Genomic DNA, 16511 nt, shown 5'->3' with positions numbered 1-16511 from the left:
TTAGATTAAGTCAACACATTGTACGGCGAATTTAATTATTGATATCATTGAGGGCTTTCAAAGTTCAATCAAATTCTACAAACTTGTACAATGCTTCCTCTGAGGTAAAAATTTGAAAAATGTTTATCTTAAAGGAAAGACATTATTGTTATGGCTCATTTCTAAATTCCGATCTTCTAACTGAATCTTTGTGGCTTCAGATATAAATGAGGTTTTGAACTTGATTCACTAGGTTGAATGTAATATTACTTAAGAAGAACTAACTTAATTTTCAAAGATTGTAAAAGCTACATATATAATACTGTTCGTTTCAAATTGTATGTTATGAACATGGTATTCCTTCCAGTCTCAGATTGAATATCATACATAGAAAAAAGTACTCAAGTCAAAAATTGGTGTAGAAAGATAAGTGTGGTATGAAAGTCCTGTTGGTCAAATGAATTAAGAAATAATGCATCTTAAAAGAATTAAGAAATAATGAAATAATGTGCCTTAAATGAATTAAGAAATAATGAAATAATGTGCCTTAAATGAATTAAGAAATAATGAAATAATGTGCCTTAAATGAATTAAGAAATAATGAAATAATGTGCCTTAAATGAATTAAGAAATAATGCATCTTAAAAGAATTAAGAAATAATGCATCTTAAAAGAATTAAGAAATAATGAAATAATGTGCCTTAAATGAATTAAGAAATAATACATCTTAAAAGAATTAAGAAATAATGAAATAATGTGCCTTAAATGAATTAAGAAATAATGCATCTTAAAAGAAATAAGAAATAATGAAATAATGTGCCTTAAATGAATTAAGAAATAATGTATCTTAAAAGAATTAAGAAATAATGAAATAATGTATCTTAAAAGAATTAAGAAATAATGAAATAATGTGCCTTAAATGAATTAAGAACTAATGCATCTTAAAAGAATTAAGAAATAATGAAATAATGTGCCTTAAATGAATTAAGAAATAATGAAATAATGTGCCTTAAATGAATTAAGAAATAATGCATCTTAAAAGAATTAAGAAATAATGAAATAATGTGCCTTAAATGAATTAAGAACTAATGCATCTTAAAGGAATTAAGAAATAATGAAATAATGTATCTTTAAAGAATTATAGCAAAAATTTTAAAAAACTGTATTCAGAATGATATTTTAATTTTTCGGATCTACCGTTTAAAACCAAAAAATGAAAGATTAAATTTCATTCACTTATTACCATCTGTCACCCTTTCTGAAATTTTTCTAGGGAACATTACTTTATAATTTAAATATTTTTCCTAGAAGGTATAATATCGAAATTGGAGTCAAATATATTTCCATCAATAAAATTTTGATTAATTGAAAAATTATAAATACTAATTTAAAGGTTAGGAAGCTTTTAATTAATTTAAATTAATGAGAAAAGTTCATGAAGGGAAATTTTAAACACTTCACAGTTTATCTTTCATTTTGCATTAAATAGTTTTTAACGATAATTTTACAAGTATAAATTTTATAAATCAATCTGCCAAAATCTTCAAACCCTACTTTTTCTTACCTCCAATCCTTCAAGTAAGCGTTAACGAACGAAAATAAATAAGTGAAAAACTGACAAACTGAATGGATTAGAAATCAAAGACATCGAAGCTAAACTAGCGAAATTTATTATGAAATTTCTTTTCAAATAATGATTCCGAAATTGAAAGGCAGAAGCAAGCAATCAAGGGGCAAAACTGGAGAAATAACAGACGCATTCTTTGCTCGCCAAGAATATCATGATTTTTCTCTATTGAGTAAAATGAAAGAATAAAAGAAACAGAAGAAAGAAAGTAAACGATATCTTGTATTTACCATAATAGATCTTAGAATAACGTAGCTCAGTAACATTTGTCAGCTCTCTGCAATAAAGAAAGAGTACAAACAGATGTTTTCAACTGTACGGAAGATGGTTTTATTCGCTTCTGGATAATAGAAGTTAGGAATGAATTACGTAGCTGTAACGCAAAAATAATGAAGAATTTTCTTCTATTCTTGTAAGTCGATCTCCTTTATATTTCTTTTAAAATAGAATCCAGTATTTGTCATTGCGTTTAGGGAATAAAGCTTTTCCTTTTTTTCTATTTGATGTAAAAAATTTATTTGTTTTGCCATAGGATATATTTTCAGTCCTTACTTTATGCAGCTCAAAATGAGGCTTCGCTGATTATTGGGAGACTGATATGTTACTTTTTTGAGTGTAATTTACAAAACGGAGTTTCAATTTCTGCTAGGATCGTTTCCATTACATCGGTTTTGTGCAAATTCATTTATTGCGTATGCGATTGAAAATTGAATTGCAGACTTTTTATTCAAATTTTAAGGAGCCCTATTCGTGAAATATCTAATCCCACGGGGGAGGGGATGGCAACTCGTAATTTAGGATGAGAAGTTTCCAGCATGGTGGTTGGTTCTTGTCACCCCCGTGGGTACACAAAAAGGTGGGGATCTGGTTCCTCCCATCGATGACGGAATGAACTTCCTAAGCGATGAGCGGTACCGTGGAAGTCTGATGATGACCCTTGTATTTCAACCACATTTCTTGCCAGTGTTGTTGTTGCGGCGGTCCAGTCATTCAAAGTTTTCCATGTACCTTCTGGCGGCCAGTTTGTGATGGTTATGAAAGATCTAAGTATGCAATTAAACTCTCAATAAAAGAAGAATTGTGTCTAAAATTCTAAAAAAAAAAAGAAGCGTGTTAGGAACATTGTTTTATACATTCGGCATTACAAAATTTTGCTAATTACATGTGGAACATTAAAATGATTATGAATAACCAGTATGAAAAACCTCAGGAGCAACCACACATTCTCACTCTTCAAGCTTCAGCTCAAAAATTTGTTACAGTTTAATATAATAATTTGTCTTTTTTACTGAGACAAAAAATGCGTTCATTTTTACTCTCCAGTATCAGAGTTATTGTTATGCATTTATTTTCCTAGCTTAATTGGTGCAGAATGTCTGGAAAATGTGTTTACAAAATAAGGTATAAAACATAGTTTCTGTTGATGGAAAACATCAAGACAGATATTGTTTGCCATGGAACCTAAGATCGTGATTGGCAGAAAAAAGGCCACTAAGATTTCAAATGGATTGTCAGAAAAGAGGTCGTTCTGATTTGAACTTTCAATGTCGAAAACCAAGATAATTAACGAAATCTTAAATTAACGAAATCCATTTATTTAGTTCTAAGGGGGAAAAATCAAAATCAAAACAGATATATACAGTGAAGACCAGGAATACTATTGCTTAATTCATACCTCCCAATGTTAGTACAAGTTATTGTAAGATATTCAATATTTTGAATGCCGACGAATATCTTGGAGATATCGTAACATTATTATAGCCCGCTTAAATTATCAAAAATTTCCGGCGATATGTTCATCTTCACCACAGCAATAGAGAATTTTTCAACTAGACCTTCCAAAAGAATCACCAAGCGTTTATTGTTCCGGTGATTTCAAATGTCTTTTAAAAGAAGTGGGTATAAGTGGCTTAGTGGGTATAAGCCAAAATACGTGTTCAATCCATCTTGCAATATATGTAGTATTCTTTAAGTCTCGAAGCGCTGTGATAAAGTGTTGAAGATTCCACTGTATATCAATCGCATGCATTTTTGTAGGATGAGTTGAACAATTTGCATTAAACAACCAAGCGGTTAAAACAGAAAAACGCAGCACGTTTTACCAAAAGATGATAATCAGTTAAGAAATCGAAGCTCGACTGCTCAAAATACAATCTTCTAACTTCAGTCAATTCCTATTTGTTTGACTTTAAGTTAGATACTATTTGGGAATTTCACCTATGTATAAAATTTCATAGTATACACGAAATCGTTTTCAACAGACATTTAGTGGTATTGTTCTAAAGTAATGTGGATAAAATGCTTTTAAAGAATAAAACTTGTACTTGAAAGTGCTTGAAACATGTGATACCCTATCAAGAATAAATAAAAATTATACCAGAATGAGGACATATGTTTATTGCACTTTTATTTTTGTAATTTTACTTTATTAAGAGTCGAATGCAAAGAATATGATCATATATTCACCATCATGGTGAATTTATCAAAATAGTTTAAATATTTTGTATAAATATATATATAATATATAATCCAATATTTCCGAATGCTTTGGATAATTAACAACAGAAAGTTTTACAAGAAATATAAATAAACTCAATTCTATGATATTTAATAAATGTATTGAATGCGCATGTGGCGGATTGCAATGAGCGAGGATAGAAACTGGGACCTTGTGGTTCGCAGCCCAGTAACATGACCCCAATACAAAAGCAATTGTTCGTGCAGCGTAGCTGTTAACTGGCTTATAAGCTTTCACCACAGAGGTCACCAATGCGCGGATTGTTATCCTCGCTTATCGCAATCCGCTAATTTGGTGACCTCGGACGAAGATCCTTCAACCTTCGTACAGCTGTTGTGGCGCCATCTACCAACAGCAAACCAAAGTCGTCAGGTTCACTTGACGCAGCAAACCAAAGTCGTCAGACTCACTTGACGCAGCAACACAAAAAGGCCGCAGAAACCCAAAGTCTTCAGACTCACTTGACGCAACAACCACTCACCCACACAAGCTCGCCATAAGGCTTGGCGCTACTCAAATGGGTACATGTATATTAGACTCAACAGCTAATAAATAAATCCCCACTCAACAGAAACCTCCAACTCATTGGAGAGAGAGTCTGTGGTGAAAGCGTTTAAGCCTACGCTACCCGATCAATTGTTTTTGTATCGTGGTCATGTTACTGGGCTAAGAACCACAAGGTCCCAGGTTCTATCCTCACTCATACCAATTCACCACCCGCATTTGAACCAATATATTGTAATTACGTTTCACGACAACTCTTTACTCTTTCTCATCATTCTTAGAAGAAAAAATACTATCACTTCTTTCGGAACTACAAGTTTTGTTTCCTAATGAAAATATAGTTGTTTCCTCTGGGTAATATTTATTTCATTCTTAAATTTACTTCATGAGTGTTATCTAAAATAAGAATCAACCATTGAATCAAGATAAATTTAAATATGTGGACTTCAAAGTTCACCATTTGTTTCTAATTCTACTAAAAACGGCTAATAAAAGAAAAAGACTTTTCTTGCAATTATTTTCTGATTGAACATATTTTCCGTTCAGTTGTATAAATATAATGATTTATAAACGTAGCTTCTGGGTGTTTATTTTCTTGCATTGACAATATGATATGTTCTTTCTGTGGAACTTTACTTCATTTTATAAATGTGTAAATGGTTTTTCATACTGAATTATCTTTAGTGTGGCAGATCTTGAGAAATCATGATAAAACCAAAACATAGCAGTTTTTAAGAAATTCGATAAACAAAATGATTAACAATGAGCCATACCAAAATTTGTCTTAGTCTTTCATTTAACATCTCCGAAAGTGTCATTTTTTTGCTTTTAATGTTATCACAATCTATGATCAAAAATAAATTTAAAAAAGTTATCAGTCCACAATCAAAACCACAGTTCTGAGAACAGCTGTAAGTGGAACGCGATGGATCAAAGTGAACAAAAAAAAAATGGGTCATTGAAAGAGCGATAAAGCTAGGAGACGAAGCTAAATTGGCGGCATTTTGCTCAGAATCGTTCTTTAAAGTAATCATTCCAGGATGTGAAGTTTCAAGGAATTGACAAAGAAGCAAGGTGGAGTTCTTAGGAGGGAATGGATGAAGATAATTTTATTTCTGTCGTTTTTTTTTTTTTTCCTTTTATTGCAAAAGAAAGAAAAATAGCGGTACGAAGGAAAATAAAATATATTTTGAACTTACCCTAATAGGCCTCGATCTTAAGAAATATGATAAAAATTTTCAGTTTCATAAAGAAGTAATATATTCATTGTTTTCATTTGTATGAAAGATATTTTTTTTCTAAATAATAGTAAATAAAATAAAAGAATGTGGAGATACCATTTATATGATACAAAAGATCCATTTTATTCTAGCACTTTTATATTTATTTTTTTCCTACAACCAAACTTCAAATATTATGATTGATGAAAGGTACTCTAGATATGGAATATGCATTTTTTTTTTCGTTTGCTTTGAAAATTTATTTCCTGTAATCGTGTAACATACAAGATTTGGCTTGTTGTTCAAACATTCAGGCTTGTTCTTTTTCTCTCTCTAAAAACGTTCTGTCGATTACTGTTTCACTCATAAATTTCGTGTAAAATGATGCAGTTTGAGACATATTAAACTGGATAGTTTTCAATTATTTTCTCTTTTTTTTCTCGTCTTCAATTTAACAATACTTTGTGCACTTGCGCATGAGCTCTTGTTTTCTTAAAATTTTCTTGAAATTCTTGAGTCTTCTAACAATGCATACCAAAAGTACAAATTAATAGAATTGAAATATCTGAAAGAGTATGTCAGTGTTGCCATCATGAAATGGTAATTTTAGGAAACATTTCAAAGTAAATTCTCATTTTCCTTCAATAACCATTATAAGTTTAATACTTTTTACCAAACTAGCAAATTTAGATAACAGGTAGATGAAACCGGAATTCTCATTAACAGGATTATGCATTCTGTACTTTCAATTATTAAGAAGAAAATAAAAACAAACTTCTGTTACCATTTAATTAAAATAAAAATCCATCGTTTGTAATAATTTCTATAGTACTGAAGTCTAAAATATTTATTGAGTAATTGAAAACGTCCGGGGATTAAATTCTCATAAAAGTAAATTGCTAACGCTAAACTATAGTATACAAGAAATCAAAGGAAATAATCAATCAATCAGGACTATCGCCTCTTTCTAGCTCAAAAGTATAAAGCTTTGAGCTCTTACAAACTCAAATGAATAATATTTTGAGCTTCTTCAAATTCAAAGGTATGAAGATGTCAGCTGTTTCGAATTCAAGAGTATAAAGCTTTGTGTTTTTTAAAATTCAAAAATGTAAAGCTTTGAGCTCTTTTAAATTCAAAAGTATAAAGTTTTGGGCTCTTCCAAACTCAAAAGTGTTCCATCAATTTACAAGTTCACATGTCTAAAGTAATCAAATGCAAAATAATAATCAATTTTAATAATCGCCTGTGTTTCCTTTTATTATTTTGTTGCAGAACATTTGTATAACAGGGTTGAATATTGCATTGATTTCTAAATACCTTTGTTAAAAAATTCGGATTGATTCCAAAACTTTGATATATCACAATGCCAAATACTTCAAATAAAAATGGGGGACTGAAACATTTAGTGAAAATAAAAATTCAGCTTAAAATAATCCGATTTTTTAAAAAATTTGCTTAATATGAAAAAGACCATTTTGCATTTCCAGTATTTGAAAGCTATTCAGGCATAGAAATACAAAATTTAACTTTTGACTTTTCCCTAAATATAAGCAATTTGAGAAATGAATTTAATGAATTAAGATAACACAAATGAAAGCATCGGAAATTGAAGAAGTGATAACAAAGTCATCGAAGTCAAAACAGCTGCCATTGTACCAAATTTTTCTTTCAAGTAATGACTGCAAGATATGCGACTCCAAAAAAATTGACAAATGAGTGAACTGAAGGAGACGGACAAAAAGAATGTCTAATGCGCTATTTGTAAAGAGATTTCAAATATTTTTTCCTCTTATTGCATAAAAGAAGAGAAAATAAAGGATATTTTTAACTCATCCAAATATTTTTTGGAATAAAATAGAATACTAGCATTTTTCAGCTCTACATTAAAGAAAAAGAACAAACAAATGTCTTCAACTGTATAGAAGATGGTCTTATTCGTTTCGGAATTATAGCAACTAAAGAATAACGGCGAAATAATACATAACATGCTTTATTTTATTATTTGTTTTTGAACCATTTTTTTTTCTTTCCCATTCCTATTTTTCAAGCAGAAAATACAATGTTTGTAGTAGAAATTGTAAAGTTAATATTGTAACTTTTTTTTTTTTGCTTTCAATATTTATTTATTCTGAATGCTGAACCATTAGACGTGTTGACTGTCTTTCCAGTAGTTTTATAAATTACTTTATTGATGATGATGATGATATCCGAGGATTTGTTACTGATTTCCGAATTTATATTTCTTTTGAAAAATTTATATTTTCCAAAATACTGCATCTAATCTTTTTTTTCTCCTCTCTCTCTCTAGTTTTTGTTCTCATGAGTAAGTTTTACTTTAACATTAAAACTTACCATCACAAATATGGCTTTACAAATATTAGTTTTAAAAAATTAAAATGGATTAATAAAAATAATAAAGAAACAATTTTTGGAATCAGATTTGTTCTCCTATAAACATCATATTTTTACACATTCTAAGCGAATTCAATTTGTTGATACATATCAAATTTTGTACCGACTCTGTCAACAGGAAAAGTCGTTTGTATATATGGACATAAAGACGCAAAAAGGTAATTAACATGATGCCCGAAGAATGTTTGGAAATTCCTTAAAACTTTAGGTCGGCATGAAATTCTTGATCTTATTCTCCAAAAGTAGGTCATTCATCTGTTTGTCCATCTAGTTGTCTCCACGAGGAAATTATTCAGATATATAATAAAATACGAGGAGTGATCCAAAAAAAAGTTTGCAAAGCAAAGAAAAATGCTGCATCAACAATAGACACAGGATACAAATGGTAATTAAGAGACATATGTAGCGGTCACTTCTCTACATAATCACCAAACATGTTGAGGCATTTATCACTCCGCTGGACCAATTTGTTTAACCCGTCTTGGTAATAATCAGGTCCATGGCTATTGATAAATGATATTCATGACACACGCACACGCACAGGCACGCACACACACACACACACACACACACACACACGCGCACACACACACACACACACACACACACACACACACACTAATGTTAGTAGAAATTATAATAACTTGAATGTAACTAATAAGTTTATGTTTTTCCATTAAAATTCCCTTCTGAGTCTCATCAAATATATTAAATCTATCGCTTAATCTTAGAATTCACCTTGGTTCATATTTAATAGTTTAATTCATCTATTAAATTACTGAATTTTTACAAAATTCACAGATTAGAATCTTCTGACCAATTACCAAATTTTCAGATATAATTATCACCGGAGCGTAAATATACGGAAAAAAAAATATTGCAAATCATTAACGCAACAGAAAATCGTTCGAAAACCCCCTTTCTTTATAACCTTAATAACATTCTCAAGCGATCATTTCCATCGTTTTACCTTGAATGTTGGAAACCAATGAGCCAAAAACTCCAAACCCACGGCCCTAAAAGTAGTAAGTGGGATACTGTAATGAATCAAAATGAGGAGATAAAAAAAATGGGAAGCTGAAGGGGCGATAAAGCAAGTTGCCGAAGCTAAACCAGCGGCATTTTGTTCAGAATCCTTCCCTCGAATAATGATTCCTGGATGTGTGACTGCCAGGAATTGGCGAGTAAGCAAAGAGGAAGGGGGGGGTAGTGAAGGGATATGTCGGTGGAGAACAGAACCACTCTCCGCCGGAGAATTTCGAGTGTTTTTTTATGGTACAGAAGAGAACGAAGAAAAGAATCAGAAAAGAAAATAAATGATATCTTGAACTTACCCTAATAGGTCTCGGAATAAAGTAGCATAGTAACATTTGTCAGCTCTCTGCAATAAAGAAAGAGTACAAACAGATGTTTTCAAGATGATTTTATTCGTTTCCGGATAATAGCGGCTAAAAAGACAGAAAAAAAAATATTGGAGATTGTACTCACTTTTTTTTCTTCTTTCACTCTTATAATTCTTTCTTCTGTTTGTTTCTTTTACAAACTAAAATCTAGTATTTCTTTTTCTTTGTACCTAGAATGAAATCTTTCTAGAATGGTATATTTCTTCTTTGAAAATATTTTGCGTTAAGAATACTAGGTCATTCGTCATGCCCGAATTACTTTTTGCACCGCTTTATAAAGGATATTGCTGATTGTTGGCAAATTGTCAGACATTTCAAATTATGCTTTTTGGGACATTTAATATCTAACATTGTATTTTAAATTGATTTTTTATGTCATTGAAAGTGATAGTTATGTATGTGTGCAATTACATGTTTGATTGTGTGTTAGTTTGCATACGCGTGAAAGAATTATGTAAACTCCTTATGTTTGTGCCTGAGCTCTGTTAAGATCATTTCCTTCAAAAATGTCGATAAAAAATTTATATATCAGTAAAATAACTTGTCGTAATTATCTAATTTGAATATTCTTTTTTGAATGTTTGTCAATGAAAACTATAATATAATTTTAACTACTAAATTATTTATTTGTTAATCTTTATGTTAGGTAATTTTCAATATATTCATTTTAAAACAGTTATTTCGATAGAGAAACAGGAAGTTTGTTTTCTTCATTTCAAGTCAAAAATGAAAGAATTCATTGTAAGAATGCCTCTTAAATGCCTAAACAGCCATGACTAAGTTTTTATCCATAACATATATACTGTTATCATAATAAACAATTGACACATCAATAATATCTGTAGCGCATTTAAATCTAATCACTAAAACCTTCTGCAAAGGCAGTAGAATTCAAGTGTTTTCTTGATTTCGCTGTGAAATTTAATGTAATAATAGTTACAAGAATGGAATTAAAAAAATACAGTAATTTATTTTCGCTAAATATAATTTTTATATTTTAAAAAAATGATTGAGCATTTTTTGAAGATTAGAAATCCCAATTTGCTACATTTTGATAAATGATATTCAAGCTTCAATTTCAATTTATAGTTATCGATTACAGGTAGTGCTCATACAGTAAAACCAAATAAATAAATAAAGGCTTAGCATTCTAGTGCCTTCTTCATTTCAATATAAAAATAGTTTCTGATATTATTTTTTAAAATTCTGTTAACGATTTTTTTAAGAGAATGTGTTGTTAGCATTATATTTTTCATCTTAATAGATAAATCATATTATTATTATGAATCCATCAGTAATTTAAATATATAATCAATTATTTATACCATTATTGGAGATTTTTATCAATTATAAGTGAAATAATATCATATGCATCAATTATACAAACATAATGTTTGCCTTTTTCATTATTTTATTTTTATTCCATATCTAATAATTGTTTATATTTTGTTATCATAAATATGTATTTATTTAAATTGTTTTTATAATATCCAAAACATTTTAATTACAACAAGCTTTTATGATATTAACGTTCAAATCCATTGTGAATTTCAGGATGTCATAATTAATGTTTGTATGCCCGAACCATCTGCTGATTGTAAGCAAAACAAAAACTCATTGCATTCCTGTTTAAGCATTATATATTAATTGCAAGCAATTAAGAAACTGTTAGAAAATGCTGATCAATTCTTAAAATTTCTGTTTTATTTTGAGATTAGTTATTTAATTTAATGACTTGCGAGTTTTGCCAGCTCATTTCGGAAAGTTTCGAAATTGTTATAACATAAATGCGATATTATTTATTACAACTAAACACGTGTTAGTAATGCTCTGCATCCATTATTAATTGAATAGACACATTATCTTTTGGACAATTTTTTGCAACTCTGCATGTTCTTTTATGAGTAAAAAAATCTCAAGAATAGAAAGAATTATACTCAGAACATAACCAGGATAATTTATGTTTTACTAGTACTAATTAACAGATTATTACATAAGAGTTTTTAGTTATATAATCAATACAGAAATATACAGTCAAGTAATGTAAGACAAATGGAATAAAAATTTAACTTGTGTATATCGAATGAGAATTGAGACATATTCCAATGAATATTGTTTTAATTAACAAGTTATTTTAAATAAATTCATAACTATTTAACTTTTAATCAAAGAAGTTAAAATTTTAAGAAAATTTATTTGGAAATATGTAATTAATTAATTTTTTCCAAAATTCTTGATTATATTCATATGTAATGAAACCGTTACATTTTATTAATTATATATCATTAAACATATGTTGTTGCAAAAATATGTGACACTGAATATAAATTTTTGAAATATTATTAAATATTATTTGTTTCAGGTCTTTAATTAGAAAATAATTATTTACATGTTATTTTGACTTCAGTGCAGCAATTTCAGATGTACATAAATTTATGTTTTTAAATCCATTCAACATTTTGAAAAATAAAAAATAAAGCATGATTTTGCAAATAACTTCATCGGTTCTGCTCTGTGCACGATGCGATATTGAAGTTGTTTTCATTGTAAACTAATTGACCACTAAACGGAAGAACGAACTATGTCTGATTACAAAAGGTTGGTTATGTTAGACTTGAGAAAGGCCAACTATTAATCGAGTAAAAAGTTCCCAAAATGGGTAAACGTGTTTTTTAATGAGGAAAAAAAAATAAAATGGATTTGTTGTTTTTACCGTACAGAGTTAAAAATGAATATATTTATAGCATATTGAGATGATACTGAATTTTCCATCGATATTCGGTAACTTTAGCTAATTATTATAGAGACGTTAAATTACTGTTTTCAGTCTTTAAAAGTAAAACTTTTTTTAAATGGAAATCTTTATCCAATAATTGTGTTGATTTACCATAAACATTGGTTTAACTTTTGTGTTGCTTATAAAAAGAACGAAAAAAAATGCTGTGCTAGTATTTGATGTCTTTTACTACTTCAAAGAAACTCTGACATCTTAAAGTTTAACATTTAATATGTGGCAAAGAGTCCAATTTACTTATTTCGACTCGTTAAATAGCAAAAAGAATCGAAATGGAATTTCTAAATATTCAGTGTTTTGCATCGGTAGCCTCGTTGATATGTGGATACCAAACAAATTGGAAAATCTCAAAAATTATCATTCAATCTAATGAAAGCCATTCATTTTTAAAAAGATGATAATATGGCTAAAAAATAGAAATGATAGTGGAAACACTGGCTATTTTGTTTATAAAGTTATCAAAACAGTAAAATTGCAACCACTCTCCTGGACTGGTGAAGAAATCCTGAAGACATGGTCCAGTCCGTTCTTTTCTTCGCCGTTTCCATTTATCAGAAGATGACTATTGCCCTTGTCGGAAAGACGGCCAACCCATCCACTTTGCGACGTCATGCCCTTTCACTCTTTTATGACACTTCCACTGAAAACTCTCATCATCCCTAGAAAGTCTTGGATACAAAAGAGTCCTTAATAATTCATCTTCCAAAAAAAGGATCATAAATATGATTCGACTCTTAACTGATCATGGAGAACTGTTCCAATTAGATAAATCCTATCAATTTTTAGGACATTCAAAACACTTCGCATTATATTCATAAGATATCCTTTAACCACCTCAAGTAACTAATTTTTATAATTTCTCTATATTTTCACTCATACTATACGTTATCGTGTTCATTCATCCAGTTTATTGTACTCCAGATATTTTTAATTCTAGTTTTTATCATTTCTTGTTATGTTATATGTGCCGGCATCCTGGCATAGGGGTAGCGCGTCTTCCCCGTGATCTGAGCATCCTGAGTTCGAGTCCTGGTTCGGGCATGGTTGTTCCTCTTCTATGTTCTATCTGTGAGGTTTCTGAATGTGCCCCGCTGTAAAAAGGGGTTGTGCAAGCGAATGTGTGATGCGTGAGTAGTCAAGTCGTACTCTTGGCCCTAGTTGCCTCTACGATAAAAACAAGAGGCGCTGTCCCTTAGGCTTAAATTGGCTGTCTTCGAACAGCGGGCTTGGCCGTGGTAAGTGCCATAGGAAACAACAAACAACAGCATGTTATATGTATTCGTATTTTGTCATTTGTTTGTTTCTTTCCAATTGATTGATGTGTATTTTTTTTTAAATAAAGTCCACCTACATCCACATCAAACCGGAAAGGGGTCACATGAGTTTTAGAAACTTAGGTTGGAATACTTTACAGTTTTCATTTCCAATAGTCCTGACTTGGAACTCTAGATTATCATTTGCTCTATTCTTTACAATATCTCCTGATGTCCAATCATTTGAAGAACTTCAAAAAGTCATTTGAGCAGTTTTTCGATGACAAACCGCGGGCGTTTTATGAGTGTGTGTCCCTGGTTTCTTATGAAATAATATGCTACATATGTTGATTCATAATGTTTATTATAAATATTTTCATTTACTTCACAATTTGGAGGCGACATTGTATGAAATCCAATAAATGTGTTTATTACCTAGTAATATGGTTAATACAAGAAACCATATACCCGTTTCGTCCTCCATCAGGACTTGACCTCTTTGTTTCATTTGTTTATTTTCAGACATACCTCAAGTCTACCTCCGCTTGATAAAGGAAGAGGCGGATCGACAGCCGAAGGAGGACGACTTCGTCCGTCTGGTGTGCGAGGTGGACGCCAACCCTCCTGTATTGAAGGTGGGCTGGCTCTTCAACGATCTGCCTCTCTCACACAACGAGTCTCGCACGGACATCGTGAGCGGCAGCACGCTCGTCTTCAAGCGACTCACGCGTCACAACAGGGGACGCTACCGATGCTACGCCATCAACGAGGAAGGCAGAGGACTCAGCGACGAGCTCGTCCTCAACATCAGCCGTGAGTGCAATTTTTCTAAATTGATAATCTTTAACTGATGAACTGATACATTCTGTGAGTACCTTATGTAAAAAGTCATTCAATGTCAAATCATTATAGCTAGGGTTTTCAAATTTGCTTGAAAATAACTTCTTTAGTTTAGCAAGTACTCAGGACAGAAAAGTTTTTTTTTTAAATTTTAATTAAAAATAAATTAATATTTTCATATTTTCCCTCGTTAATTAATCCTCGTAGGAACCGATTTTCTATCCGCTTCTATTTTGCTACAATTTATAAATTTTGTATTCTTGTATATTTCCACTGAAACTACACATTTTATTGTTTTTAGAATTTTACCGTCATTTAATTGATTTCTTTTATACAATTCTTGTCAAATACGTCTCGGCATGACATTGTAAGGATTTTAGAAAAAAAAATGCATAGCATTTGTAGTAATGAATTATAAATCAAACTGTAAAAAATAAAGGATAATTAAAATTAAAAAAAATATTTTATATCATAGTAACAGACTTTTTTTTTGCCATTTTGTCATGTATGCCAGGTAGACCGAGAGACGATACGATTCGTTTTACATACACGCAAAGAATATTTATTAGTATTAAGATGCATAGGCACGAACGAGCATAACAACAACTACACCGAACAAGTACAAAAATAAGAACTACGGAACTCAAAAAGGTACAAACAACACGCGCACGTCACACAGCCTGGAAGGTTCTCTAATCTGTATGTTGCCAGATACATAACAGTTCATTTTTCTAATCTGGTTGTTACCAGATACATAACAGTTCCTTTCTCTAATCTGGCTGTTGCCAGATACATAACACATTTCACATAGTCTGGCACGGATATTGTGCAACTAAATTATTAAGATTTCATTTAGGGCGTGGAAATATTCTATCTATAATTGTATGTATTGTAAAGTCTCGATCCAATAAAAGGTGGCGTTATGATCAAATTCTTTATTTACAGTTTTATTTACATAAAATTACAGTTCATCATCTAGGTTAAATGAGTGAGTAGTATTCTTATTCGACACAACAAGGATAGTTCCTCGAATACTTTCGGAGAAACCTCCCAAGGAAACAGCTAGCCGACTCTTAGCGTTCTCGCAAACAGGCGTAGCCGAAGGGATCCACCGAATCTACTCGGGTGGAATTCTCGTCGGACACTCCGCTCTCTGCCTCCTTCTGCACGATTCTCCCCTCTCTTCCAATCTTCTCGCACTTTTATTCTGTCTCCACCCTCATTCACATCGGACCATTTTCCCGGTTATCCAATAGTCGTTCAGCAACACTGGTCTACCGTCGACCGTGGAAATCCGTTGAAGAGCCACCCTTCACAATGTAAGGAATGCAGGTTTACATCTCTTTCAAATACAATGCAGGTGGGGTCCCTGATCTGGACTCACATTAATTGCCCAGATGTCCTTACTTTAAAGGGGTTGACCACCTAGCACTTCTGGAAGCACTTACACTGCGGTAGGGCGTCGCCATTGCTGATACTGCTGTCTGGATGCTAATTATGGAGCGTGGAAAAAAGAAACGTCACCATGGTCAAGCAGGGAAGAAGCTGAATCATTACAGTATTATCTTGTAAATATTAGTTGGAGCACTGAAGTGTCATTGACTTCATTGCAAGATGCACCTTGCGCTATCTTTAGGTGACACTTTTTAATCTATTCCTGTGGATTTTTTATATGCCAACATTTGTGATTTTAAAAATCACACTGTAACTTATTCTATTGTTAATATCGATTATAATGCATGTAGCACATTGTTTCGCTTTTAAAAACACCTTTCGTTATAGTTGGTTTAGACGTTACTGAGCTAATTCCAGAAACTGATTATGCATAAATCTCTATATATACATATATAACATTTATAATGCAAAATACATTTTTTATCATTTGGTGTTTTTTGCAAAAGAAGTAATTAAAATATACAGAAGAACAGTTTAAAAACATACTTATCAATGCACTTACTTTT

The 16511-nt window shown here is 31.1% G+C and overlaps 1 protein-coding gene across 1 annotated transcript in view; it reads left to right on the top strand.

Moving 5' to 3' along the window:
* Positions 1–16511, top strand: part of LOC129984706 (hemicentin-1-like) — a 523194-nt gene that overhangs the window by 363836 nt on the left and 142847 nt on the right. The window contains exon 7 of the mRNA XM_056094647.1: positions 14233–14523. Coding sequence (XP_055950622.1) covers positions 14233–14523 — 291 coding nt within the window. The remainder of the gene's footprint in view (positions 1–14232; positions 14524–16511) is intronic.

Source organism: Argiope bruennichi, chromosome 9, assembly GCF_947563725.1.
Source record: "Argiope bruennichi chromosome 9, qqArgBrue1.1, whole genome shotgun sequence".
Taxonomy (NCBI): Eukaryota; Metazoa; Arthropoda; class Arachnida; order Araneae; family Araneidae; genus Argiope; species Argiope bruennichi.
Note: the sequence above shows the minus strand (reverse complement) of the source record. Positions and strands in the feature narration are given on the sequence as shown.